The 24,847-nt window shown below is 29.6% G+C and overlaps 1 protein-coding gene across 3 annotated transcripts in view; it reads right to left on the bottom strand.

The window, feature by feature from the left end:
• Window positions 1-1,552: 1,552 nt before the first annotated feature.
• The window catches only part of LOC103575564 (uncharacterized), a 41,693-nt gene continuing 18,398 nt past the window's right edge, over window positions 1,553-24,847 (bottom strand). For all 3 annotated transcript variants that reach the window (XM_053739816.1, XM_053739820.1, XM_053739815.1), the window contains 18 exons: window positions 24,370-24,546; window positions 24,021-24,186; window positions 23,830-23,947; window positions 23,107-23,224; window positions 22,720-22,777; window positions 22,149-22,659; window positions 21,986-22,067; window positions 16,621-16,733; window positions 13,432-13,541; window positions 12,372-12,550; window positions 7,576-7,836; window positions 6,861-7,493; window positions 6,088-6,210; window positions 4,565-4,752; window positions 4,208-4,403; window positions 3,970-4,118; window positions 3,722-3,880; window positions 1,553-1,757 (listed from right to left, as the gene is read on the bottom strand). In XM_053739816.1, the coding sequence (XP_053595791.1) occupies window positions 1,637-1,757; window positions 3,722-3,880; window positions 3,970-4,118; window positions 4,208-4,403; window positions 4,565-4,752; window positions 6,088-6,210; window positions 6,861-7,493; window positions 7,576-7,836; window positions 12,372-12,550; window positions 13,432-13,541; window positions 16,621-16,733; window positions 21,986-22,067; window positions 22,149-22,659; window positions 22,720-22,777; window positions 23,107-23,224; window positions 23,830-23,947; window positions 24,021-24,186; window positions 24,370-24,546 (3,462 nt within the window). In that variant the 3' untranslated portion in view covers window positions 1,553-1,636. The remainder of the gene's footprint in view (window positions 1,758-3,721; window positions 3,881-3,969; window positions 4,119-4,207; window positions 4,404-4,564; window positions 4,753-6,087; window positions 6,211-6,860; window positions 7,494-7,575; window positions 7,837-12,371; window positions 12,551-13,431; window positions 13,542-16,620; window positions 16,734-21,985; window positions 22,068-22,148; window positions 22,660-22,719; window positions 22,778-23,106; window positions 23,225-23,829; window positions 23,948-24,020; window positions 24,187-24,369; window positions 24,547-24,847) is intronic.

Below are 24,847 nucleotides of genomic sequence, written 5' to 3' on the forward strand. Positions count from 1 at the left end.
TAAGGAGACTTTAAAATTACTTGTCCAATTAATTTGTAAATTCAGTAAGCTTCAACTTTTTATAAATAACTTCTTAAGGTATTAAAAATTATAAATTTCTTCCATTGCGATAAGAATAATTAGGATCAAATAAGTAAATAGGACACCTGGTATATTTATACATAGGGGGAGGGTCGGAATAAATGGGATCACTTTGGGTGGAAACTAAAATTTGTGACCATATACGAGTTACAACATGTTGAAAATCACTCAAAAATGTTGGAATTTTTTTTGTATCCCTTAATTTTTGCGACTAGTGTTTATTATTAATTTTAACCCGGGTAAAAATAAACCTGGTTTTAAAAACTGTCCCTTGGAAGTTTACAATAGACAAATGCGATTTTAACAGGGATGAAATGAAGTCAAAATTAGTATATTACACATCTAGGGAGGAAAGTAGGACATTCCTACCCACGTGTGTAATTGACTACTCGAGCCGAAGGTGAGGATGATAAACACCCAGGACGTTTTACCTTCTTCCGTGTAAAAAAAAAATTCGTTCTGAAAGTTCCGCATGGAACCTCTAAACATGAGACAGATTAGAACTTCGAATGATAGCCAACCCTTGTCTGCAATCTTCTTGTTCTAGGTCTTGTCACACAATGTACTATTTCACCAAATCTGCTCCTGAAAGTTTAAATTTTCGCGCCTGTTTACAAAAAGAATACCGCATGCACTAATTTTTAAAATTTGTCTTCTCATAAAAGAAAAGATCAACTTTCTTCCCTTTAAACAGGGTCAGAATTTAAACTTTCAGAGCAAGTATGCTGAAAAATAATATACACACCAAAGAGGGAGCCACTGTCGCACTGGTCGATAATTATCTTGTTGCAATTGACAAAACAGGTATTGAAATTTGCAGTTTCTATGTAAGTGCTACGAAAAATATTTGAATCTCATCTTTATCATTAATAATTACTGTATTTTTTTTCTCTTTCTACTTTACTTTATTTTTTGTAAAACTTTATAAGTAAACTCAACAAATATCCTCTCATTTATATTCATATCCAGGTTTACTGTAGAAAATCTACTGTTTACTTACTATATCCTACATTTTGATAAACTCTTATATTAATAAATATTCTGAAGAAAAAGATTTTAAAAATTTAACGAAGTTTCAAAAAACCATTAACACAAATTAATAATTTTTGTATGCATGTATATATTTATAATAAATAACAAAGTTGATAATATAAAAAGTTACATTAGATTAGTAATTTAAAAATTAATATTTTATTATTTATCTTTTCACATATTTAATGCAGTATATTTATAAATATCATGTTCATTCACATAAAATAATTCTAAGCATTCACGTACAAAGTATTAAATTGTATATAAATAATTATCTCATGAATGAAACGTGGACGATGAAAGGGCTAAGTCTTTTCATTCACATACATTTATATATAATTTATATATAATCTATTCATATTAAACATGTACATAATAGTAATTTCATAGAAACTTAAAAAATTAAATAACCATTGGGTTTATTAACTACATCATTTTATTTAAATTAAAGAAAAATAAATAAATATAAAAAAAAAGATAGTAATTATTTAAACAGTTTATTAAATCTTTAAATAATTGACATTTATAGTGATCTCAGTGTTTTATCGATATGACGAAGCGTTGTGTCCGGTACAGAGTCTTTTAATGCTCTTCTAAATCCTTCACATCTTGACAGTTGTTTGAACATCAGCTTGGCTTGATTCCTTTTATTTTATAAATAGATAATATATATATTAGTGTTTCAAAACAAAATTTTTTTTCTAGTCCCAAAAGCTGGTTTTGAATATAAAAAAAATCCTCGAAAAGCGCAACGAATATTCATTTTTTTCAATTGCATGTAAAAAATTTTTTGTCTGTTTTTAAACAATCAAAGTGTTGAAAATTTTTTTTTCGAAGATTAAAGTCTATTCTCTTGAAGAAAACAAAATTCTCTGCAAAAAAGTTTCAAATGTTTTTTTCGTACGACCAACAGAAAAAATTTTATGAAGTTTCAAAATGTAATGAATGGTATGACTTTATGTTTTTATTAGAATACAGCTTTTTGACAGAAATTTAGGTTTTCGAAAATGAGATAATGCCATTTGTCAATTTTTTTGTAACACATGAGAAAAATTTCTGCAGAATTTTCTTTTTAGTTACAAAAAAAAAAAAAAAAATCGGTCTGTCGATTGACCCTGTGGGCCAGCCCCAAAACTTCCCGCCAATTTCAAGCTCCTTGAGTTTGAAAAATTGTTGTGAATACATTTTCGAGCTCAAGGAGCTCGAAAATACTTTTGTATGCCTTTGTTTTCGAAAAAAAACGTTTTTCGTCATTTTTTCTCAAACGATATCTCTCGAACGAATAAACGGATTGAGAGGTTTAAGGTGGAAATCGACGCGTTTTATTGATTCTACAACTGATCCAATTTTGAAATTGATTTATCGAGTTGTTGTTGAAAAATTTCCAAAATACTAAAAAAAATTTTTTTTTTTCAATTCTTTCGTTAACGGATTCTCTTGAACGAATGAACCAATTTTGATTGTTGAGGCGGCATTCGACGCGGCTTACAAAGTTTTAGAGCTGATTAGATTTTGGAATCAATCCATCGAGCGAATTAAAAAAAAAACATTTTTTCAAAAAAACATTTTTGAAAAAATTTTATTTTTAAAATATCTCCGAACGTACCCTACCAATTAAGCTCAAATTTTCAGTGTTTATAGTAAATAAAAAGCTGCGTCGAATGACACCTCGAATATCAAAATCGGTTCAATCTCAAAACGTCGACATCTGTTAGAATTTCGATTTTCACAAATCGGGGTGAAATCAGTATCTTCCCGTTTTTTTGAAAACTTGCAATTTTCTTAGCGGGAAGTTTAACAATGTTAATTCTTAAAAAACATATTTAGCGTATTTGGATCTTCAAAAACTTAGTATTACCTTAAGTACCCCGTTTTTAAAACACTTGACTGATTTAACACAATATACTCTGTAAAAAATGTGCGTAGTGAGTGCAGATTAAATCTGGAGTGAATTCGGAGTTAACTGTTTATTTATTTAATACTCTTGGAGTGAAATTTACTCCGAAGGGTAGTTTATTCTAATACTAAAACTCCGAGTCAGAGTGAATCCAGATTTAAACAAAATCCTCAATCACTCTGAATTCACCGATTTTCTACAGTGAATAGACAGTGTTTAAACATATTCGAAATTTTATTATTAAAATAAACTCCCCTTCGGTGTAAATTTTACTCCGAAGGGAACAAATTAACAAACAGTCATTTACTCCGCATTCACTCCGAATTTAATTCGCCTTCATCCCCCAAATTTTTTACAGCGTATTGTTCAATGCTTCATAACTCTTTTTCTGTTAGTCGTACACAGAAAACTTCTTCATATTGAATTAAATTTCTTACAAGACTACTCCGATTTTTAAAAAAATTTTTTTCAATACTTTTATTTATAAAAAAAACAAAAAATTTTCCCATGTAATTCAAATGTAAAAATTAATAATTATTGAGATTTCGAGCTGCTTTTATGGGAGGATTTTTTTTATACCTAAGACTTGAGAAACTTTTAAGATCATAGATTAAAAAAAAAGTTTTTTTTTAAACACCCCGACATACATATATATACATGATTTTATTATAACAATTATTATTATTATTAATTAATTAATAAAGTTAATACCTAGCATCTAAGTTACCATCCATTAAAAGTTTAGCACCAGTACTTAGTAACTTTTCTCTGACATCTCGTGGAAGCGTCATAGCTGAGTCTGGTCCCATACGTTCAACGACAGAAGCTAAAAGTCTCGCCGTAGCTGCTCTTACGACGGCATTTTGATGACTGAAGAGATTATAAATTTAAAATAATATTATAATATTAATTAATTTTATAAATTAATTAGTATTATTATTAGTATAAGTTATCATTACCCAGCGCCACGATGTATGATAACAGATATTGTACGATGAGGTGGAAGGTGTTCTATCATACGATCAAGAGCAGCATTACTATCAGAGCGTAAAAATCTGTTAGTGTCTGCTGTTCTATGAAGCAATGGTCCAGCAATATCATCAAGATCCTAAATAATAATTAATTAATAACTATAATTAATTACTGTTGATATTAATTAGTGATAGTAATAAATAATTAATTAATTTAACAAATTACGTGATCAATAGAACGCGCTTGAGACTCAAAAACATCACCAGCTGCCATACAAGCTGTGCGAGCAACTTGTGACCGTAAATTTCTGATATGACGTCCTAACAATCGACCCACAAGATTTTGCGGACAGTTGTCCAATAAATGACGTTGCTGTCTTGCAATAATTGACAGTTCTTTCAAACCTTTTATCGTTACTTCCCTGTAAATACATCAGTAAGAGTTAATACTTCATGTTGGTTGTCACAAACTTGTAAAAAAGTTTATAAGAGAAATTTAAAGTAGACGTTTTGAATAAAATAAATAGGTAAATAGATGAAAGCTAAGAGTTTTAAAAGCAACTCGGGTGATAAAATAAATTACCAGTCATTGCTTTCAAGTTGGGAAAAGCATTGTGGAATAATTGGCTTTGATTTGTTAAAACTTTTTTCATTATTATTAATCGGTAATGCGGGAGCGACTTTATTCAATCCTGTTTTCATTTTTACTCTGCTACGCGGTACTTTTGATTGCAATCTTTTTGTCGGAGATTCTGTTGCATTATTGTCCATCTGAAAAAATTTATTTTTAGTCGTATTTTTTTTTAATTAAAAATATCTATACTGTAAAAAATCGGAGGTAAATTTTGAGTGATTACGGATTTTAGTTACGGTACTTGACCACCTTTAAAACTTTAAAAATTTTAGTTATTTTGCATTTTCTCAATTTTTATATTTTTAAAAATTACTCCGAAAAAACTTTTTTTTGAAATTCAAATTCGGTCATAAAGAAATTAGTGAAAGTGTGCGCGTAAAACTTTGAATGCGTTTTTCTCGAAACTAATGGCGGACTTTTCAAATGGCAAATAGTTAATCTCCGAAACTACTCCACCGATTTCAATGTTTTTGGTCTTGTTTTGTTCATTATGATGTTTTGTATGACAATTTACCGTATTTTGTCAAAAAATTAATCAACAAATTAAGGAAAATTTTCTCGGGAACTTCGACAACAGAAAACTAGAAGTTTTTACAACGACCAGTGTTTACAACGAGAATGTTAACCTCAAAAAGTTTATTATGAATAATTTAGTCTATTTGGATAGAACTTTATGTAAGATTTATAACTAAATATTGTAATGTAATCATGTTTTAGATCTCCTGAAGAAGTTTGAAAAAAACCAACGAAACGTTGAGATATTTTTGGAAATGTAACATTCTAACATCAAGAATTAATTATAACATTTTTTTTTGCAGAGGATAGTAAAAACCAGGGGTGTTTTTTCAACCTTTTTTTCAAACATCCGCCATTTTTTATTTCTAACTGTAATAAATTATCACGTAAGAGATCTTTCTTTTGAAAATTCCATTTTGTTTTTTTGCTTCAAATTCACCAACCCTGAGATTAACCGCCATTTTTTTGAGGCTTCAATTTTGGCACCTGCTGGATAGTTGTTAAAAAATAAAATTTTAAAAAACAAGTACTTTGAATTCCATAAACTTCAAATAAAAGTTTTTAGAAAATCATTGTAATATCTTATACAGGGCCTGAAAAAAAATTATTGAAAATGTCGTATTTTTTAACGGTCCAAGGTGGTCAAATTAAAAAAAAAATCACTCGGCATACGGAGTCAATAAGGAGTTTGTCTTTCCAGCAGAGTGATTTCGTAGAAGTCTGGATTTTATTTAAATCTGCATTCGTTCCTATTCAGAGTAAATTTTACTCTGGGATTAAATAAATAAGAATCCGCTCCGTATTCACTCTAAATTTTTTACAGTAATAGAAATAATAAAAAAAATTATTATTGTTGTTGTTTATTAAAAAAAATATTTTTTAATTACTATAATAATAATAGTAAATTAATAATAAAAATTAAATTGAAAGTTATTGTTTTTATAATTATAACATACATGGATTCGGGCGATTTCTGGTACTATTCCATTTTCCCTTGAGCTAGTTAACGTTTGATGGATTTTTTCTATTGTTACGACGTGAATTTCTGTGTCAGGATTTTCATCTGATGGATGTTTAATCTAAACCATTGAATAAAAACATTTTTACTTTTTAATCAATCAATTAGAACAAAGGAAATTGTTGAATACAAAAAAACAAAGGTTTGTAAATTTTTTTTATTACATTTTTAGTTGCATCATAGCTTTGCGTTAAAACTATATAAATTCAATTATTGCCTTTAATTAAAGAGCGAAAAAAAATTCATATATTTTTTTTTTAGCAAAATTATTTTGAGTCGCATTTATTAAGCCGACATTAAAAAAAGTCAAAAAAATATTTTTTAAGAGAGTTAAAATTAAAACACGACTTGAAAAGTTGGTCTAAGATAAAAAAATATTTAAAGATCCTAAAATTTTTCTTCACCTTATTTTTATTGCTCTGAAAAAAAAAAAAAAAAAAAAAAATCACAGCTCAATTCCCGACATGGCATTTGAAAAGTTAGTTTGAGCTTTGGAACAGTTTCTTTATAAATTTTTTTACTCACCTTTTACTTTTTATTTTTATCAAGTTATTCAAGTTTAAAGTAAGACTTGTATACTTAAAGCTTTGATCTCAGTAAAATGAGAATAAATTATTGTAAGTGATATTTTAATGACAAAAAAAAAAAGAAATAATAAAACTGTCTAAGTAATTTAAAAGCTTTAGTGGTAATTTAAAATAATTTATTTACCACAGAGACAATTTTACTCTTTACAGAAATATCTCCATCATGGTCATTCGATTCAAGTGTAAGTGTATCATTCGGGTCATGGATAACTGAGGCTTCACCGGAAACTGAGGTTCCCTCACGGGATTGCCGGATGTCGAGAGGCTGAAAGGTGACGGCAGTCGTGGTTTCATGATACTCAGTCGCTGCTCGAGAATGAGGTCGAGATGCAACGACTATCGAAACTAAATTCTTCACAGTCTCCGAGTTTGATGAAGATGTTGACGTTGATGTGGTTAAAGAAGACGTTGTCGTAATTCCACTAATGCTAGAGGTCGTAGTAGTTGTGATAGATGTTGACATCTCATCAATTTTATACTCCGATATTTCTTTATCATCTTCGTCTCCATTTTCATTCTCCACATCCTTTACCACATTTATGTCATCGCTTACATCTTCACCTATATCTAAATCAATATTTTCATTTTCATCTTCATCTCCATTATTATTTTCCTCCAATTCTTCATCATCATCATCATCATCCTCATCATCGTGACATACAACCGAATGGAAGAATTTATTAGGAGAATTTATGGAAGAGCATGCTCTCGATTCAATATCAATCTGTAACTCGGTCGAATATTCTCGATCGTAAGCCTTAAAAAAATAACAACAACAATAGTAATAAAAAAAAAAGGAAATAAAACAATTAACAAAAAATTAAATTGTTAAGCAGTACCAGAGATACATCCGGACTATCGTGTTCATCAAAAGCAATGGCTTGAATACCACCAGTGTCTCTGTGGTTAGGACTTATAACTTCTCTTATCGCTTCATCAGCTGAGCTGCTCTCATTAGAGACAACTGAAGAGCCTGAAGGTGGATTACGAGTCAAAGGATCATCACTGTCTAGCTCACGACCCGAGGCTATATCATCAGAACTCGTTTCTTTATCCAAGTCTGTTGAATTTGTCGCACTTGACAGTACTGTTACTGGTATCTTGCGATCATAAAAATCATTATTTTTTATTGTTATTAATATCATTATTACAGCCTTAGTTTCATATACTTATAAACTTTATAATCTACAAGTATTCTTTGATATAATTAGTTAAACTTTTTTAAATATCCCGACTTGTTTAATAAATTTTATTTTTATTTACAACTCAGAATATTAAAAAAAGTCATTATTACAAGCTGATATTTAATGCTAATGATCATCATCATGGTAGGGTAGAATTTTAAACATTGATGGAGAAAAATACCGAACTAGCCCTTTATTGAATTATTTTTTGTAAATTCATAAGCCACAAAAATATTTTTTTAGACATTCTTTGATATTCAAACTTAAATTCTATGATTATAATTATTGATATATAATTAAATTAACTTTTAGTAAAATACTAAACAGCAATTTCGTGAATTTCGATTGAAATAATTATTATAAAACAAAAATTTAGAACGATCATAAAACAACCTTAGAGCTTTCGCGCTTGAGGTGTGCAAAATAATCAGTTTTATAATAAATCTATCTAATTAGTAAAAAAAATTGATAATTATCTGTCTTAAAGTCATTATATTAATTGAATATATACCCAAGTCGAAATATTAGACGTGAATTGAACGTTTTCAAAGTAAATTAAACATTTTTAACGTTGTCAACATAACTTGAACGTTTTCAACATTTTCAACGTAACTTGAACGTTTCTAACATTTTGAACGTAAACTGAACGGTTTCAACGTAAATTGAACTTTTTTAACGTTTTCAACGTAACTTGAAAGTTCTTCGTGTTTTGAACGTATATTGAACGTTTCCAACGTTTTGAACGTAACTTGAAAGTTTTTAACGTTTTGAACGTAAATTGAACGCTTTTAACGTTTCCAACGTAACTTGAACGTTTCTAACATTTTGAACGTAAACTGAACGGTTTCAACGTAAATTGAACTTTTTTAACGTTTTCAACGTAACTTGAAAGTTCTTCGTGTTTTGAACGTATATTGAACGTTTCCAACGTTTTGAACGTAACTTGAAAGTTTTTAACGTTTTGAACGTAAATTGAACGCTTTTAACGTTTCCAACGTAACTTGAACGTTTCTAACATTTTGAACGTAAACTGAACGGTTTCAACGTAAATTGAACTTTTTTAATGTTTTCAACGTAACTTGAAAGTTCTTCGTGTTTTGAACGTATATTGAACGTTTCCAACGTTTTGAACGTAACTTGAAAGTTTTTAACGTTTTGAACGTAAATTGAACGCTTTTAACGTTTCCAACGTAACTTGAACGTTTCTAACATTTTGAACGTAAACTGAACGGTTTCAACGTAAATTGAACTTTTTTAACGTTTTCAACGTAACTTGAAAGTTCTTCGTGTTTTGAACGTATATTGAACGTTTCCAACGTTTTGAACGTAACTTGAAAGTTTTTAACGTTTTGAACGTAAATTGAACGCTTTTAACGTTTCCAACGTAACTTGAACGTTTCCAACGTTTTGAACGTAACTTGAAAGTTTTTAACGTTTTGAACGTAAATTGAACGCTTTTAACGTTTCCAACGTAACTTGAAAGTTTTTAACGTTTTGAACGTAAATTGAACGCTTTTAACGTTTCCAACGCAACTTGAAAGTTTTTAACGTTTTGAACGTATATTGAACGTTTTGAGCGCACATTGAACGTTTTTAACGTTTTCAACGTAACTTGAAAGTTTTTAACGTTTTGAACGCAAATTGAACGTTATTAACGTATATTGAACGTTCTCAACGTTTTGAACGTAAATTTAACGTTTTCAACGTAACTTGAAAGTTTTTTACGTTTTGACTGTATATTGAACGTTTTGACCGTATATTGAACGTTTTCAACGTATATTGAACGTTCTCAACGTTTTGAACATAAATTGAGCGTTTTAGACATTAAAAACTCAATTTCCTGCTTTCAACTTTTTCAAAACATAGATTTGAGTATCATTAATCGAAAACGTACCTAAAACCTATTTAGACTTACAATAAGAGAACATAAGCATACCAAAAAATTTTTTTTCATCGTTTTTATACTTCTGAATTATAATCACGTCTATTTTCTAAAATTTTGTTATCCGCCTTCCCGGCGCTTAAATAAAAAAATTCGTATTTTGAAAAACAAAATTTTTTCAGCTTTATACTTCTATTTTTAACACTAAATGTATTTATATCTGTTCATATATTATAATATCAAGGTTATGAAAATTGTGATTACAAAAATTGAAATAAATTAATTAATGTTATCATTAAACTAAAATCATAAACCATGAAATTACCAATTTTTTATGAACCAAAATACAAAAAAATCTTTTAATTTACTTTCAAAACATTCAAATTACATCTAATTCTTCAACTCGGGTAGTCTAGATACCGGTATACCTCTATGACAATCCTGGTCAAAAATAAAATTTAATTTAGACTAGATTTAACAAATCAAAATTCCGAGCCATTTTTCACAAGACAAGCTACTTGGCCACGATTTAAGTCAAAAAAATCGAGATCTTATCAAAAAATCGTCGGCAAATAGATAACTTCAAAATATTGACTTGGTATTAAATTCAAAAAGTTTCGCTATGAAATTTCTCGCATTAAAAAAACTAATTATACATAAAAAAAAAAAATATTTCTATTTAAATTTTTTTATTCAAAGGTGATTAATTTATGGACAATAAATAAAATAATTATTCTAATTAAATAAATTAAATTTTTAGTGGTTTTAATTTTCATGACAGTTATCACTTCGAGATTTAAAATAGAGTAATGGTAAATTATATCAATGAGTCCATTAAAATTTATCTTTGGCTGATAATGTATTTCTTCGTTCTAAAAACAGAGAACCTATTATAGACATTATAAAATTTTCATAATTGATAACTTTAAAAATAAAACGACCGTTTCAATACTACATTGTTCTGAGAATTTATTCGTAATTGAGACTTAATTAGAATCGCCGTCCGACAAAAAAACTTAACAATCAATTACTGTTTTATTCAGGAAAATGTTTACATCATTCGATATAGTCATACTATAAAAAATTTAGTTATTTTATTAAAATAATCGTTAAAATATCAAGCCAAATTAACGTTAAGGCGATTTTTAGTTGGTAGCCCCCCCTCCCCCCACACACTTTTCGGAAATTTCAAGGACCTGGAACTGTCTCAGCCGTGCACTGAAAACAAGATTAATTTGAACCGTCTAAGGTTTATTTGAGTAAAAGATGTATATTTGGATATGGCCAAACAAGTATTTTTCGACAATTTCACACACTCAAATATTTCTAACCTCTTTTAATTGTACTAAAATAGATAAAATTATATACTAGCATATAGAGAATTTATAAGAAAACAATTTGAACCCAAAGACTAGTGTGAAATTTTGAAAACATCAATATTTTCTTTTGTTTGCATATTTCGGTAGTCTATTGCTTCAAAAATAACACTACAATTTCTAGTGCATATCTCAAATAGTTTTTTTGAGTTACAGCCATCTGAAGAGCAGCCGCTTATCGGTTCTCGAAAATCCATTTTTCAAAATTGCTGCAGTTATAACTCGAAAACAAATCATCCGATATATTTGATTCGCATTGCAGCTTCTTTTATATATGTTTCTACGTACCACGAACCTCCAGTTTTCCGATCGAATCAAAAATGTAATTTTGCCAGGCCAAAATTTGAAATTTTCGCGCGAAATTTAAAATTTTTTTTAAAAACCACCATTTTGATAAATTAAAATTTTTTTCTTAGCTCGATGGTCATGTTACGGAAAACACCTTCTAGTTTAATAAACTTTTTGGTTTTTTTGATTTTCTGTACTGTGAAGGTCGCTATCACTGCAGCAGTCTTTTTTTTGAGCGAGAGATTGTGAATAACTCGCTGAATTTTGAATTCTTCGGTCCAAAAATTTTATCTTGCATTTATTATATATCCACAAATATATCCTTCAAACATTATAACATTCCATGCAGTAGTTTTCTTAAAAAAAATTCCCAAAAAACGTTTTTTAGGCGATCCCTCTTAAAGATCTTAATAATTTATTATTTGATTAATCAGATCCCAGTAAATTATAATTAAAATGGTTCAGTATTGATCCGTATAAACCTGAACCATTTTGAATTATGATCTTAATAATCATAATTTGTCATAGTATTCAATATTCAACATTCAATATCGATACTATCTATAAACGAACTTCAAAAGTTTAGTTTGAATAGAACTTAAGTCATCAAAGAGACGGTGTATGATTTTTAAATACACGGTAACTATTACTATCTCAATATAATAAATATTGTCATCTAAGATTATAGTTATTGTTATAGTAATTTAAATTGTTAATAGTTATAATTATTCGGCAATGGCAATAGTTATCACCAGCAATTATTGTCAATAGTTTGGATGATAAATAATTAAAAAGTAATTACTATACCATTATAAGTTACCGATGACAATCATTACCATAAAATTACCAGCGTGGATTATAATGGACTTTGGAGAGAGATTAATATTAATTGAATATGAAAATACCTGATCGATAGAATTCCTTCTAGACGGATTAGATTCATGTGTAATAATATCAAAGGACTTGGTAATAATGGAAGCACTCCGATGCGAATTATCCTCATTGACCTCATGATCTTGAAGCGGCTCGTTGTCTCTATCATTGGACGAGTCACTTGAGACCCCATACGGTTCTCGATCGCGACCTTAGTGTCACAAGGAATTGAATTACGTGAGAAATGAAATTACAACAGAAGCGAACAGAGAAATCGAATCAATCTCCTTTACTTTGGCTTTGTCGCGAACAACCTCCTCCTTTACTTTCTCAACCCCATTCCATCCCCATCCCCTTTACTCTCTCTTTCACTCCCTGTCTCTCCCTCTGTTACTCCTTTCTATACCTCACTTTAGCGTAACTTGGTTTATTGCGTTTCCACAACCGAGGGCTGTCTCGACGAGGGAATTCGATAACAATATCCACCAGAACGCTTAACTTTTTAAAAATCTTCACTTACTTTCTCTACGCCACGTACATCATGTCAACATTTTTTTTAAAAAACCTACTGTTTTTTTTTTTTCATATACTAAATTTTAAAAAAATATTTTTTGTCTGCAAAGTATATATTCAAAGTTAAAAGTTGAATTTAAATTTAAATCAGAGTTCGTCGACACGGTCGTTAGACTTGACCAGCGAATTATCGATTTACACGAACACGTAAACTCACGATCGTCTCTCCGGGTATTTACATGTGCATACAACAATATTGTCCAGCTAACACAGGAGCCTGGGGTTAAGAACCTTACGCTCCAATTCTATTCCTACACAATTTACCGATCGTTATTTTACATTCTCATTAATATTTTTTTATTTTAATATGATTGTTATCTGCTGCTATTAGCAATAAATATTAATTATTAATCTACATGATCCTTGTGACAATTTCATTATTTATAGACGTTATAATTTCATTAGCTACGTGCTTAATTTTTAAATTACGCAGCGCGCGAAATTTAAATTATCGGAATTTTTAAAAATATTTTATTTTTTTTTTTTGTTATAAATTTAAAAAATAATAAAATTTCTTACCCAAGTAGTGAGTTGAAAGATCAGTTAAGTTATTGATACAATGGGTAGAAATTTGTGCAGAGTTACATCGATTCTTTTCATTCAATTCCTCATCGATGTTCGTTTTATCTCTGGAACAAATAAAAGTAATCAATTAGTAGGTTTAATTTATTGATTATAAATTTAATTGATAAAAGATTTATCTTTATAAAAAAAAAAGATAGAAAAACATACAGCTGATTGCACTGATTAGGTGTTATCGAAATAATAGGCGTAGTAACAAGACCCGGAAGCTCAGAATTAATTGATAAATCCCCATTAGTTTCGATATCAATAGGCCGTCTGCGTCGAAAAGCGCAAGGGCAGCAGAGGAAAAGTGATTTTTTAATAATTTCCACATCGTTACATGATTTTATAACCGAGTGTTTGGCATCCTTGTCCTCGGATTCACTCGGCCAGACACAACATTTTAATATCATCATTCCAATTTTAACTCTCTCTCCAATTATTACTGTATTTATTTTTATTTTTATTTATATACATTTTCACTGTCCAATGTCTATCGATCTGTGAGTTTTGTCACCTTTAATCCCCACTAAATTTATTACGGTCATTGTCATTCTTAAAAATTTATTAAACTTTGCAATAATAAAATTAATTTTTTTAAATAAAAAAAAAAAAAAATAATAATAATTATCAATACCCTCGCAAAAGTATTTGAATTTTTATAAAAAAAAATTATCCAGTAGTTGGTATAATAAGTAAAATATTTTTTTTTTTTTGCAACAAATATAAAATACAGTATACAAGCTGTAATGCTACGTTGTGACTAGAGTAAGAAAAATATATTTATAAAAAAAAAATAATATTTCTAGTTAGACATATACCGAACAGTAAAACACGCACGACTGACCGGTAGCAAGCGTCGCGACGCTGACCACCACCAGTCAGGGTTCACCCCACGTCTCCTTCACCTTTCTACTTGCTCGAATACTCTTTCTCTTTTTCTTTTCTCTTTGTTTCACCTGTGCACACTTATACACATTTACCTACTCGTACCCACACTAACATTCGCCCACATACTCTTATATTACGTACGTAATAACTTGCCTAGACCTACACCCCGCTTAGAGTCCAGTTTAACCAGCCACCACTTAAAGTCCCAGTGCGACCACTGACTTCTTATCCACCCTCGGTTCTTTTATTTATTCGAGTGACGGCGACAAGCTAATACGTCATTATTCCCTTAGATAAATTAAAACCTGCTCATTAAACTCATTAAGTCCATTTATTTTTAAAATTTTAAATTATTTACTCAGCAACCCCTCTGATGATTCATTTAAAAATTTATTGTGCTATTCAATTTTATTTTATCTGTCCGAATTATATAAATTGTTTAATTTAAAATAAGAAATTTTACACGCAAAAAAATAAATGATAAATTTTATTCGGATTTCAAATTCATTTTTATTGTTTGAACAACAAACCCGCATCAAAGAAGGTAATTCATAAATAATATAATATTGAAAGCGAAAAAGTATAAGAATGATTCTCTAAAATATATTGATATGAAAACAAAAATAGTCACTTTTGGTCTTTAAATTTTATTGTTTGAAATGATAAAATACGTCATCTTGCCATATAGATATAGCCGCGCATCAGTAATGCTTTAGATTAATTCTTTCACATACATTAAAAGCTTACAAACACAAGTTAAATTTTATTGTTTCAAACTGTAAAAACTGATGCGCTTAAAATATACTTTTTGACAATTTGAAGAAAGTAATAATTATATACCGTTGTACATAAAATCAATTGTTCGACATTGAAAATTTTATTTATCATACTGAATGTTTTTTTACTTTTTTACTATAAACTTAAATGTTCCGAACATCGAATGTTGAAGCTGAAACGTTAAATTATTATAATTTCATTTTTTTATCTAGCAAACAGTAATTTCTATTACTTGTAACATGATTTATTTACATATAAACTTTAAATTTAAATATTTAAATTAAGATTATTATAATATATTCAATAAAACCACAAAATTACTATTTGAAATGATATTAAGTTGTGACCACATTCTAAATTTTTAGTTATCAATTACTAATTTTTATAATTCATTTTTTTGCGTATGAAGTTAGCAAAGGATAATTTTCAGATTTATTTTTTAACAAATCAATTACAAAAAAATAGAGAAATAAAAAAATGCACATGTAGAAAATTAAAAAATCTATAGGTGCAATTTTTGAAAAATTTTTATTTTTCCATAATTTATCTTCAAAAAAAAAAATTATTAAGCTGGCTCTGTATTAATTTAATAAATATTTTTGGTCAATTAAATTATTCAACTACGATCGATATTCCCCGTAGAATAAATAAATATATATATAAGGCAAAATAAAAAGAGAAAAAAAAAGTACATACGTTAGTTTCTCAGCAGCGATATCGAGTATAAAAAACGTACATACAGAATAGGAAAAGTTGAGCCTGTATGTGAGGTTGGTAACCGGGTAGGCCGCAAGGGTAAATTATTCAACGGAGAGGAATGTACGATAAGAGGTGCCGATTCAACCTAATGGGTCCCGCATGTCTACATGTCTATGTCTATGTCCGTTCACGTATACCAGCGCATCCAAGTGTCTTTAAATGTAATGTATATTCGATAAATAGATACTGAACGCCGCTCAACACTTAAAAACGTAACAATGTTGTGAGCATTAAAAATATATAAATTATATAAGAGTCTAGTGCAGGTAAACGAGCGTGATAAAAAGTATAAGTCTCCTTGACAGCATTTAACTATATATAATTTAAGTAGCTATAGTTCAAAGACAAGATTTGGTAATCTTTTAATCATTACATGACTAAGGAATTTAACCCTGAATTATTGGTGTCATTAATTGGGACAAGGCCCGCTTATCAGATATTTTAAAACCCTCTTTTTAGATTTTTGTGTTCGGGGCTAAAGCATTAGGATATTTTTATGTATCGGATTCGAATAAAACACGCGATCGTACAATAACCATTATAATAGAGAGTAAATCGTTGCCTTAATTTAGTTTAAGTTTTATTATTTTTTATTGCCATCATTGTAATAAAATCTAAATGGTCTGAAGTTATATTATTATTATTATCATTATTATTATTATTAATAATAAAATTATTATTATTTGAATTGTTAGTATGTTTTTTTATGTGACTTACATTTTGATGACTACTGGCGAACTGGAAATCCTTCTCGAATAAGAATCAATTGTTTGAACTGGAGTAAATGGTTTTCCATATGCCGCTGCTACTGATTTACATCTAGATTCAATCTGGGTGATAAAAACAAATTTTTTTTTTAGTATTTATGCAAACATTAAGAAAATTTCCGGGCGGATCTGAATTACGGTCATTATCATAATTTGCTGGAATTTTACGGCATGCGAAAGAACTACGGCATTTTACGGTAAAATGCGGTATTTTGGACAAAACTGTGACATTCCATAGCAAAATTGTGATATTTTTACCGTAAATTTGCAATAAGAAACAGTCATTTACCGTAAAATGAAGTGTTGCACGGTACAAACTGGAGAAATAAAAAAAAACATACTATGCTTATGGTAAAAATACCGCAAATTGCCAAACCATGCCTTAAATCACAGTAAAAATGCCGTAAATTATGGGAAATTGCCGTAGTAACCTTACATTACTGTAAAAAAATTTCGTAAATTGCAGTCACTCTACAATACAAACACGTTTTTTTAACGATAAATTACCGTAGTTCAGATCCGCCAGGGATAAATTTATAAATTCATTTGTAACTTCCGGTTATGAGACTTTAAAATCATCGAAAAAAGGAAAGTTATTGGTTTCAATCTAATTTTCTGAAATTTAGTTTTCGGATCACGTCTTGAACATTTTCAGATGGACGCCTGCGGTTATTGTGTAATTTTTCTTTATTCGACGATATCTTGGATTACCTTATCAAAAAAAATTATATGGGAACCTAGCATACATTCCTATATGGGTTTCCACATGGCATTTTCGGATAGAAACTCGTATGGTTTCCTGTAGGAATTTAGCATAGATCCTGATATAGACTCTCACATGAATTCCTATGAGAATCCACACCATGTAAAATCTATATGGGAATCGTATGGAATCCCATGTGCATTTTTACCTTGATTTTTCATGAGAATATACACTATTGAAAAATGAGAAACATTTTGAAGAATATTAACGTAATTGACCGCAAAATACCGTTTTTTACTGCAAATTTGTCGCATTTTCCGGTAATTTACGGCAAATTACCGTCGATGGGGTAATTTGCAGTAAAATGCGGTAATGCAAGGCATTATAAGCCTATTACGGCAATTTACTGCAATTCGTGGAATTTTTAACGCAATTTACAGTATTCAGAAGAACTCCAGCAATGTGACTGTGAATTTGCAGTAAAATCTCGCAGGATTATGCAAATTTACGACTAATTAACCTGCCTTTACCGTAAAACACCACAAATTGCCGTAAAATCCCGTAATTTACCGCAAAATTCCGTAACTTACCGCAAATTTCGGTAGTTTACGGTAAAATACCATATATACCGTAACTTCTAAATACCGAAATTCGAATTCGCCAGGGAAGTATATAGTCACGTTTAAATTTCGGTAAGTGATATAATTTAAGATTAAAAATTACGAGCAAAATAAATTTTCGAGAAAAATTTTGTAAAAAATAATTTTTTAGAACACAGTAAATTATCTAAAAATAATAAATTCCAATGTAAAAATGTTAAAAAAATAAAAGATATATTTCGAGTACGTAATTTTTCCAGCTCTCCCCTTTTTCCTTTCACCAAATTTTCAGTCATTAAACATAGAGAGAAATTTAATTATGTATTGTTGTATATTTTATTATCAATCAATTTTGTCATTGTAAAAAAATTTAATATACCAAGCTAAGAAGCTTTTCGTAATACCGAAAAGTTTTTGTTAAGTAATGCAGTACAACATAAACTTTATATCAAAGATCGAACTTATCACTAATTAAAAACTTGGATTGAATCATATAGAAAGTAATGATATCCCGATTTAATCTTGTAAGATTAAACTAAGGTTCGTAGTTAGAGATATTTCCTATTGATTTTGATTTCGACGCTGAAAATCAGATATCGGATCTAGATTTTAGATATTTTTGTTAGTTATTACTTATTAAGTTACGAACTGGTTCTGTATTAGGATCAATTTAAAGCCTTTTATTTGTAAATAATGAATTTGATTAATATGAATGAACTTTTTCATCGCAATTTCTTAATATTTCGTTATGATTCTAGGTGGAAATTCTTAAAAGTGTCGATATTTTTGAGTAGCAACCCGAACAGTAGTGACTGTAAGCAGCGATCCAATCTTCTCTCCAACTAGGTCACACTTATTATTTTCTATTGTATATTCGGAGAAAATGTATAAAGATTGAAATCGGAAATTACTGGAAGTATTGATTTAATTAGGCACTAAGCATTTGTGACCTATTTTTTTAACTAATAGAATCCGACTATTTTTCACACGTGCCGCTGAATAAAATTAAACTATTAACTGATTTTTAAAATTCATCCATTTTTATGCTTATCAATAGAAGCGCCATTACATTATAGACAGAATTTAATTTAAGAGGTCTCATTATTTTATTTTAAACAAATCAGGGCTCAGACAAAATCGGGAACGATAAAAAAAAAATTTTGTTGATTTTAAATACTGTAAATTATTTATTTTGTATGAAAGAAGAAAAGCTTCCAATTGTCATCCAAAATTTTTCGTTCAATTTTTAGACAAAATGGGATACCCGCAACTAGTGATGTGAAGCTGATCATCAGGTCATTTTTTGATCATGTCATGATCACATGACCGTTAGCAGGCCGTTCATAAAATGACGGACTGTCACAGTTGTGGCGACATCTTACAAAAGCTTCTCTAACTTTTATACAAATTCAAATTTTGAAACCGCAATTTTCTTAAATGTACTACGAGATAAGAATATGAAGGGAAACATACATTTTTCAATCATTTGCAAAAAAAAAAGCGTCTAATCATCTAGCTGGTTGTAACTGAAAAAATTTATAACCAAGCCCAAATTTGTGACCAAAAATTTGATGACGGCTACAAATCATCTGGATATGACTGACCAAATTTGTGACAAAAAAATTCTTAGCGGTCCAAAATGACAGACGTTCATTTCGCATCACTACGAATTGATTTTTTTATTTTTCATGTTCTATAAGTTTGAAAATTCAAATTACCAAATAAAAAATCAATATAATGAGAAATTATTGTCCTCCATCTTTTCATAAAAGTCTCACATACAAAGAGAAAAAATTATAGTAACTGTTCCTAGTACGTTTATGAAATATCATCCCATACCGTTATGGTAATGACTACTTGGGATTATGGGATATAGACCCATACTTTCTGGGAAAGTTTCCATAAGTATGGGAACAATTCCTATCATTATGGTAACAGTTTCCATATCGCATGTGAAAGAATCATGGTAATGATTACCATACTCATAGAAATAGTTCCCATAAGCAAATAGAAACAATAACTATTCCCATAATATTGTGGTAACGATTACCATAATATTATAGTAACCATTACCATAGGTATATAGTAACGATTACCATAATTCCATAGGAACTATTCCGATACCATATGGGAATTATACCCATAATTATAGGAATTACCATAATATATATGAGTGCCGTTCTTATAATCAGCATTTCGAAAAAACCGGTTACCATGCAGTATGGAAACCATTCCCATAATATATTGTAACTGTTACCATAATTTTCTCTCCGTGTATATTGTGATTTCTAGATTATATTGTCATTTCACTCATTATGTTAATGTGATTACTATATTTTTATCTAAGTAATTACTACTTCCTTGGGTATTAAGAGTTACCATGGCATGATACAGAAAAAAATTTTTAAATCTACACAAATAGATTAAATTTCTAATTCTCTTTGTAGAGAAAAGAGTAATAGTCCTGTTTTAGAAAAACAAACAAATGAAAAGTAAGCATGCGCAAATCTTCCTTTAAACAATAACACAAATTCAAAGTTTCCTTGGCAGATGTGGCGGTAAATAGTATGCACATCTAGGGAAGCTGGTAGGGAATCTCAACCCGCGTATTTGCCACCTTCGCCTGCGGCTTTGGTAGGCAATTAAACACGTGGCTTCAAATGCCCTACTTTCCTCTATTAGTATGCAACGCACGAAAATAGATGATTAAATGTTTAACTATAAAATAACATTTTAATTGATAGTTAAAAGTTTAATATATTTATAAAACAAAAACAAAAAAAAATCTGTAAACCGGCTGACCCTGCCCAGCCCCAAAACTTCCTGCTGTTTTCGGGCCCTTAAAGGCTCGAAAACACTTTCGTCAAAATATATGTTAGAGCTCAAAGAGCTAGGCAATATCTTTTATTACATTCATATTTATGAGTTCTTCGAGTTCCAACAAACGGTTTTTTAATTTTGTTCACATTTCAGTTTAATGAAATCAATGAATTTGGACAAACATCAATAAACGCGATTTAAATAGAAAGTTAAATGAGTTTTGAATCAAATCAGAGTGTTTATATACAAAATATCCGAGAGAAGTGTGAAAAGCAGTGATTTTTCTTAGATTTTTTCGATGATATTACTTAAACCAATGAAACGATTGTAATAAAATCTGTAGTGATCGAAAAAGACTGTAATATGGTAGACTCGGTTCAATTTTAGGTACATTTGATAAATTATATAGTAAGTTATCCTGGGAAAATGAGGACAAATGTTATTTTTTAAATATTTCATCGCCGATATCTTTTGAACTAATGACCGATTTCGACATTTGAGGTGACATTCCACGCAGTTTTTTAGTCTCTAACACTGAAATTTTTTTGAAATAATCAATGAAACGTCATTGACTTTATTCGGAAAAAAGACTTTTTTGAAATTTTTTCGTTAACGATATCTCTTGAGCAAATGATTCAATTTTGATGGTTGAGGTGGCATTCGACGCGGCTTATCGAGTTTTAGCACTGATCAGATTTTGGAATCAATCTATGGAGTAAATTAGAAGTTATTCGCAAGAAATATTTTTTTTTTTAAATTTTATTTATGAAATATCTCAACGTACCGAAAATGCCTAATTTTTTAAAAATTATTGGAATCAATGAGCCTCAGACGCCACCTCAAAAAGCCGAATCAGTTCACCCGTTCAAAAATTACAAAACATTTACATACATGCATACACTCGGACATTTCAAAATTAGTCAGAATATTTTCCTAGGACCTCAAAACGTCAAGATCTATTGAAAACTCGATTTTCGAAAATCAGACCGAAACCAATAACTTCCTTTTGTTTTTAAATTTTTTATTTTTTTAGCGGGAAGTTAAAAACCGTTGCTTTTTTTCACATAATTTTTTATGTAAAAACCATTGAAAGATATTATTATAGAATTTTTTTTTAAATGCTCATAAATAATCATTTTATCTTCGACTCCATGCGTTTCTGAAAAATAAAATAATTATAAAAAAATACTTACAATTGAAGGAAATATATGTCTATCAGATTTCGAAACAGTTGTCTGTATAATACTCTGACGGCGACGATAACCAGGAACAGATCTACAACATAAAAAAAAAAAATAAATACAATTAATATTAAATGCAGAAACGACTGTTGCAGTAAAGATGAAATAAACTAACGTGATATCGTGTACAGGAGACATTTGAGGTGAATTTGAAGCTCCTTGGGGAGAAGTAAGCTCACTCCGGTCATCAGAGCCCGGTCTTATGTGTAGTTTAATTCTATCACTACGATATCTACGGTTAATCTCGTCGTCACGCTGACCATAAGAAGTTTGTGGCGCTGAAGATGAAGTTTCATACTCATCCGTTTTAACTGCACGACGTCTACGTGAGTAAGCTGTACTATGTCTCACAACGATATCACGATCGCGAAATTGTGCGACGGGAATTCGTGACTCTAGTCTTATTATATCTTGATGCGGACGTTCAGCATAAATTTCATCCATTCGTCGGTGGAAATTTTCCTCTGTTTTACGCTGTTTCATTATCACATCTTGGTCATTTTTTATTAGTGATATATTTACGTCAGTGCCATAGGAATCTTCGATACTATCCAGCGATGATATAAACGGACTTGCCGAATCTTCTAATCGTTTTTTAATCCCGCTATTATTGTTATCGTTGATTCCTGCAAATAAATTATTTGTTTAATTAAAAAATAATTAATAAAATTCTTTTAATTACTCACCATTAATTAGTGTTGAATTTTTTTCCTTTTTATTCCCATTTATTAATTTATTGTCATCCTAAAAAATAATTTATTAATTATTTATTGTTAATTAAATTTTTACAAACAAAAATATAACCTTAGAAAAATTATAAAACCACGAGTAATTATTTATCATAATTTCCACATTATTTTAAATGAATAACAACAACAAAAAATATAATTTAATTTTTTTAGTAATTAGTCCTAATTTGTTAAAATAATTAGACATAATTAAAACGTTATTTTATAAATGTATGTATACATTTAGTGAGTCGCATGAAGTCTTAAACGAGTGGTGAAAAAAAGTAGAAACAAAAAAAACACAAAACTAATAATTAAGTAGAGAGAAAAGTTTCAATTGCTTACTTTGCTCGCGGCCGATACTAATTGCCATGCCACAGGTTTCTCATTTTTTGGATGTAATCCAATACCACGGGCTACTAAGTTTCTGTCATGACTCGAAGAATTTTCTTCTGTATCGTTTCTAAATAAAATTTATTTTTTATTTTTATTTATACAGATAATATCAACTTTCATTTTATATACCAAATAAAGAACTTAAATCTAACGAGATCTGATTAGATCATTGATCTAATTTTTTCAAATTTTAGATCTTTATTAATTCTAATAGATCTTCTAGATATAAAATTTTTTCAAATGTTTTTTTTACAAAATCCTGAACTTTCTTCCAAAGTAAAAAAATTTTTTATTTTCCCGCAAAAAAATAATTTAGATCTAACAAGATCTGATTAAAATCATTGATCTAATTTTTCAAATTTTAGATCTTTATGAATTCCAATAGATCTCCTTAGATATAAAATTTATTAAAATTTTTTTTTATTTTCAAAGTAAAAAAATTTTAAAATTCAAATTTTCCCGGGAAAAAATAATTTAAATCTAATGAGATCTGATTATATAAACTTGAATATCAATAGAACTATTCAGATCTACTCAGATTTATATAAATCTCTTAAAAAAAAAAAATTCAGCCTTTGTTAGCTTTGATCACAGATCTATATAGATCCGAGTAATAAAAAAAATAATATCTGCGGAAATCAAAATTATTTTTCCCCTTAATAAATAAATTACTTTTGTGAAATTTTATCAAAGTTTGCTCGAGGATTAATCGTGATGATTTGGCCGCGGGCTCTCCCAGTTCCGGGTGAGACTGAACCACTTCCGGCAACGATCCAATCAACATCTGGACCTGATGATTTAAAATAAAATAGATGAGTCGATTTATTGATTTATGATAAAAATAAATATAATAAAATAAAAACCTGTGGCGATCTGAACCGTCGGAGAAATTTGTAAGCCATAAACAACAAGACCGTCTGCAGAGACCATTGGCAGTGATTTTCTTGCAAGCCTGGCACGAATAGCAGCAACCATATCAGAGGTTTCTCTCAGTTGTTTAGCGGCTCGCTGACCAGCTTGAAGTACCTCCTTTAGAAAAATTTTATTTTTACAATAAAAAAGTTGGATAAAAAACAAGCGACTTGGAAGTTGAACTACAAGTCTACTCAAGTCTTAAGTCCAGTTGAGTTCTAATCCAAGAGTTAGAGAACCACGAAATACCTATCTGCAGTATATATATATCACATGGACAATAAAGTCTTTTGACGTTACCTCAGGCTCGTAAATTTGTGCAAGCACTGCGAGAGTATCTAAAGCCGCTTGCCGAACTCGTCTTCTTCTATCTCCAACCATCAAAGCCACTTTGTTAGCAACGTTCTCGACTTTGAACTCAGTACTTGGGAAGGTAACCAACGAGAAGATGAGCAACTGGAGAGCATTTTCTCTCGTCTGAAAAATATTCCTTAGTTATATAACAAAATATATAGAGATTATAAACAAATGTGTGAGTAATCCTCGGAGTTTAGTGTCAACTTTAAAACTAACGTTCATTTTTAATTTTAAAAATTATGGCTGTAAAATAAACTGTCCTTGTCACCAGCATAGCGCCTAAATTTCTTATCGGATTTTTAATGAAATTTTCTAGACTTTTCTATAGACAATTGCCGTAATTAAATTTTACAGGGTGCCACAAACCGGGAATGTCGGGAATTATCAGGGAATTTTATGCAACCGAGAAATATCATGGAAA

Source organism: Microplitis demolitor, chromosome 1, assembly GCF_026212275.2.
Source record: "Microplitis demolitor isolate Queensland-Clemson2020A chromosome 1, iyMicDemo2.1a, whole genome shotgun sequence".
NCBI lineage: Eukaryota > Metazoa > Arthropoda > Insecta > Hymenoptera > Braconidae > Microplitis > Microplitis demolitor.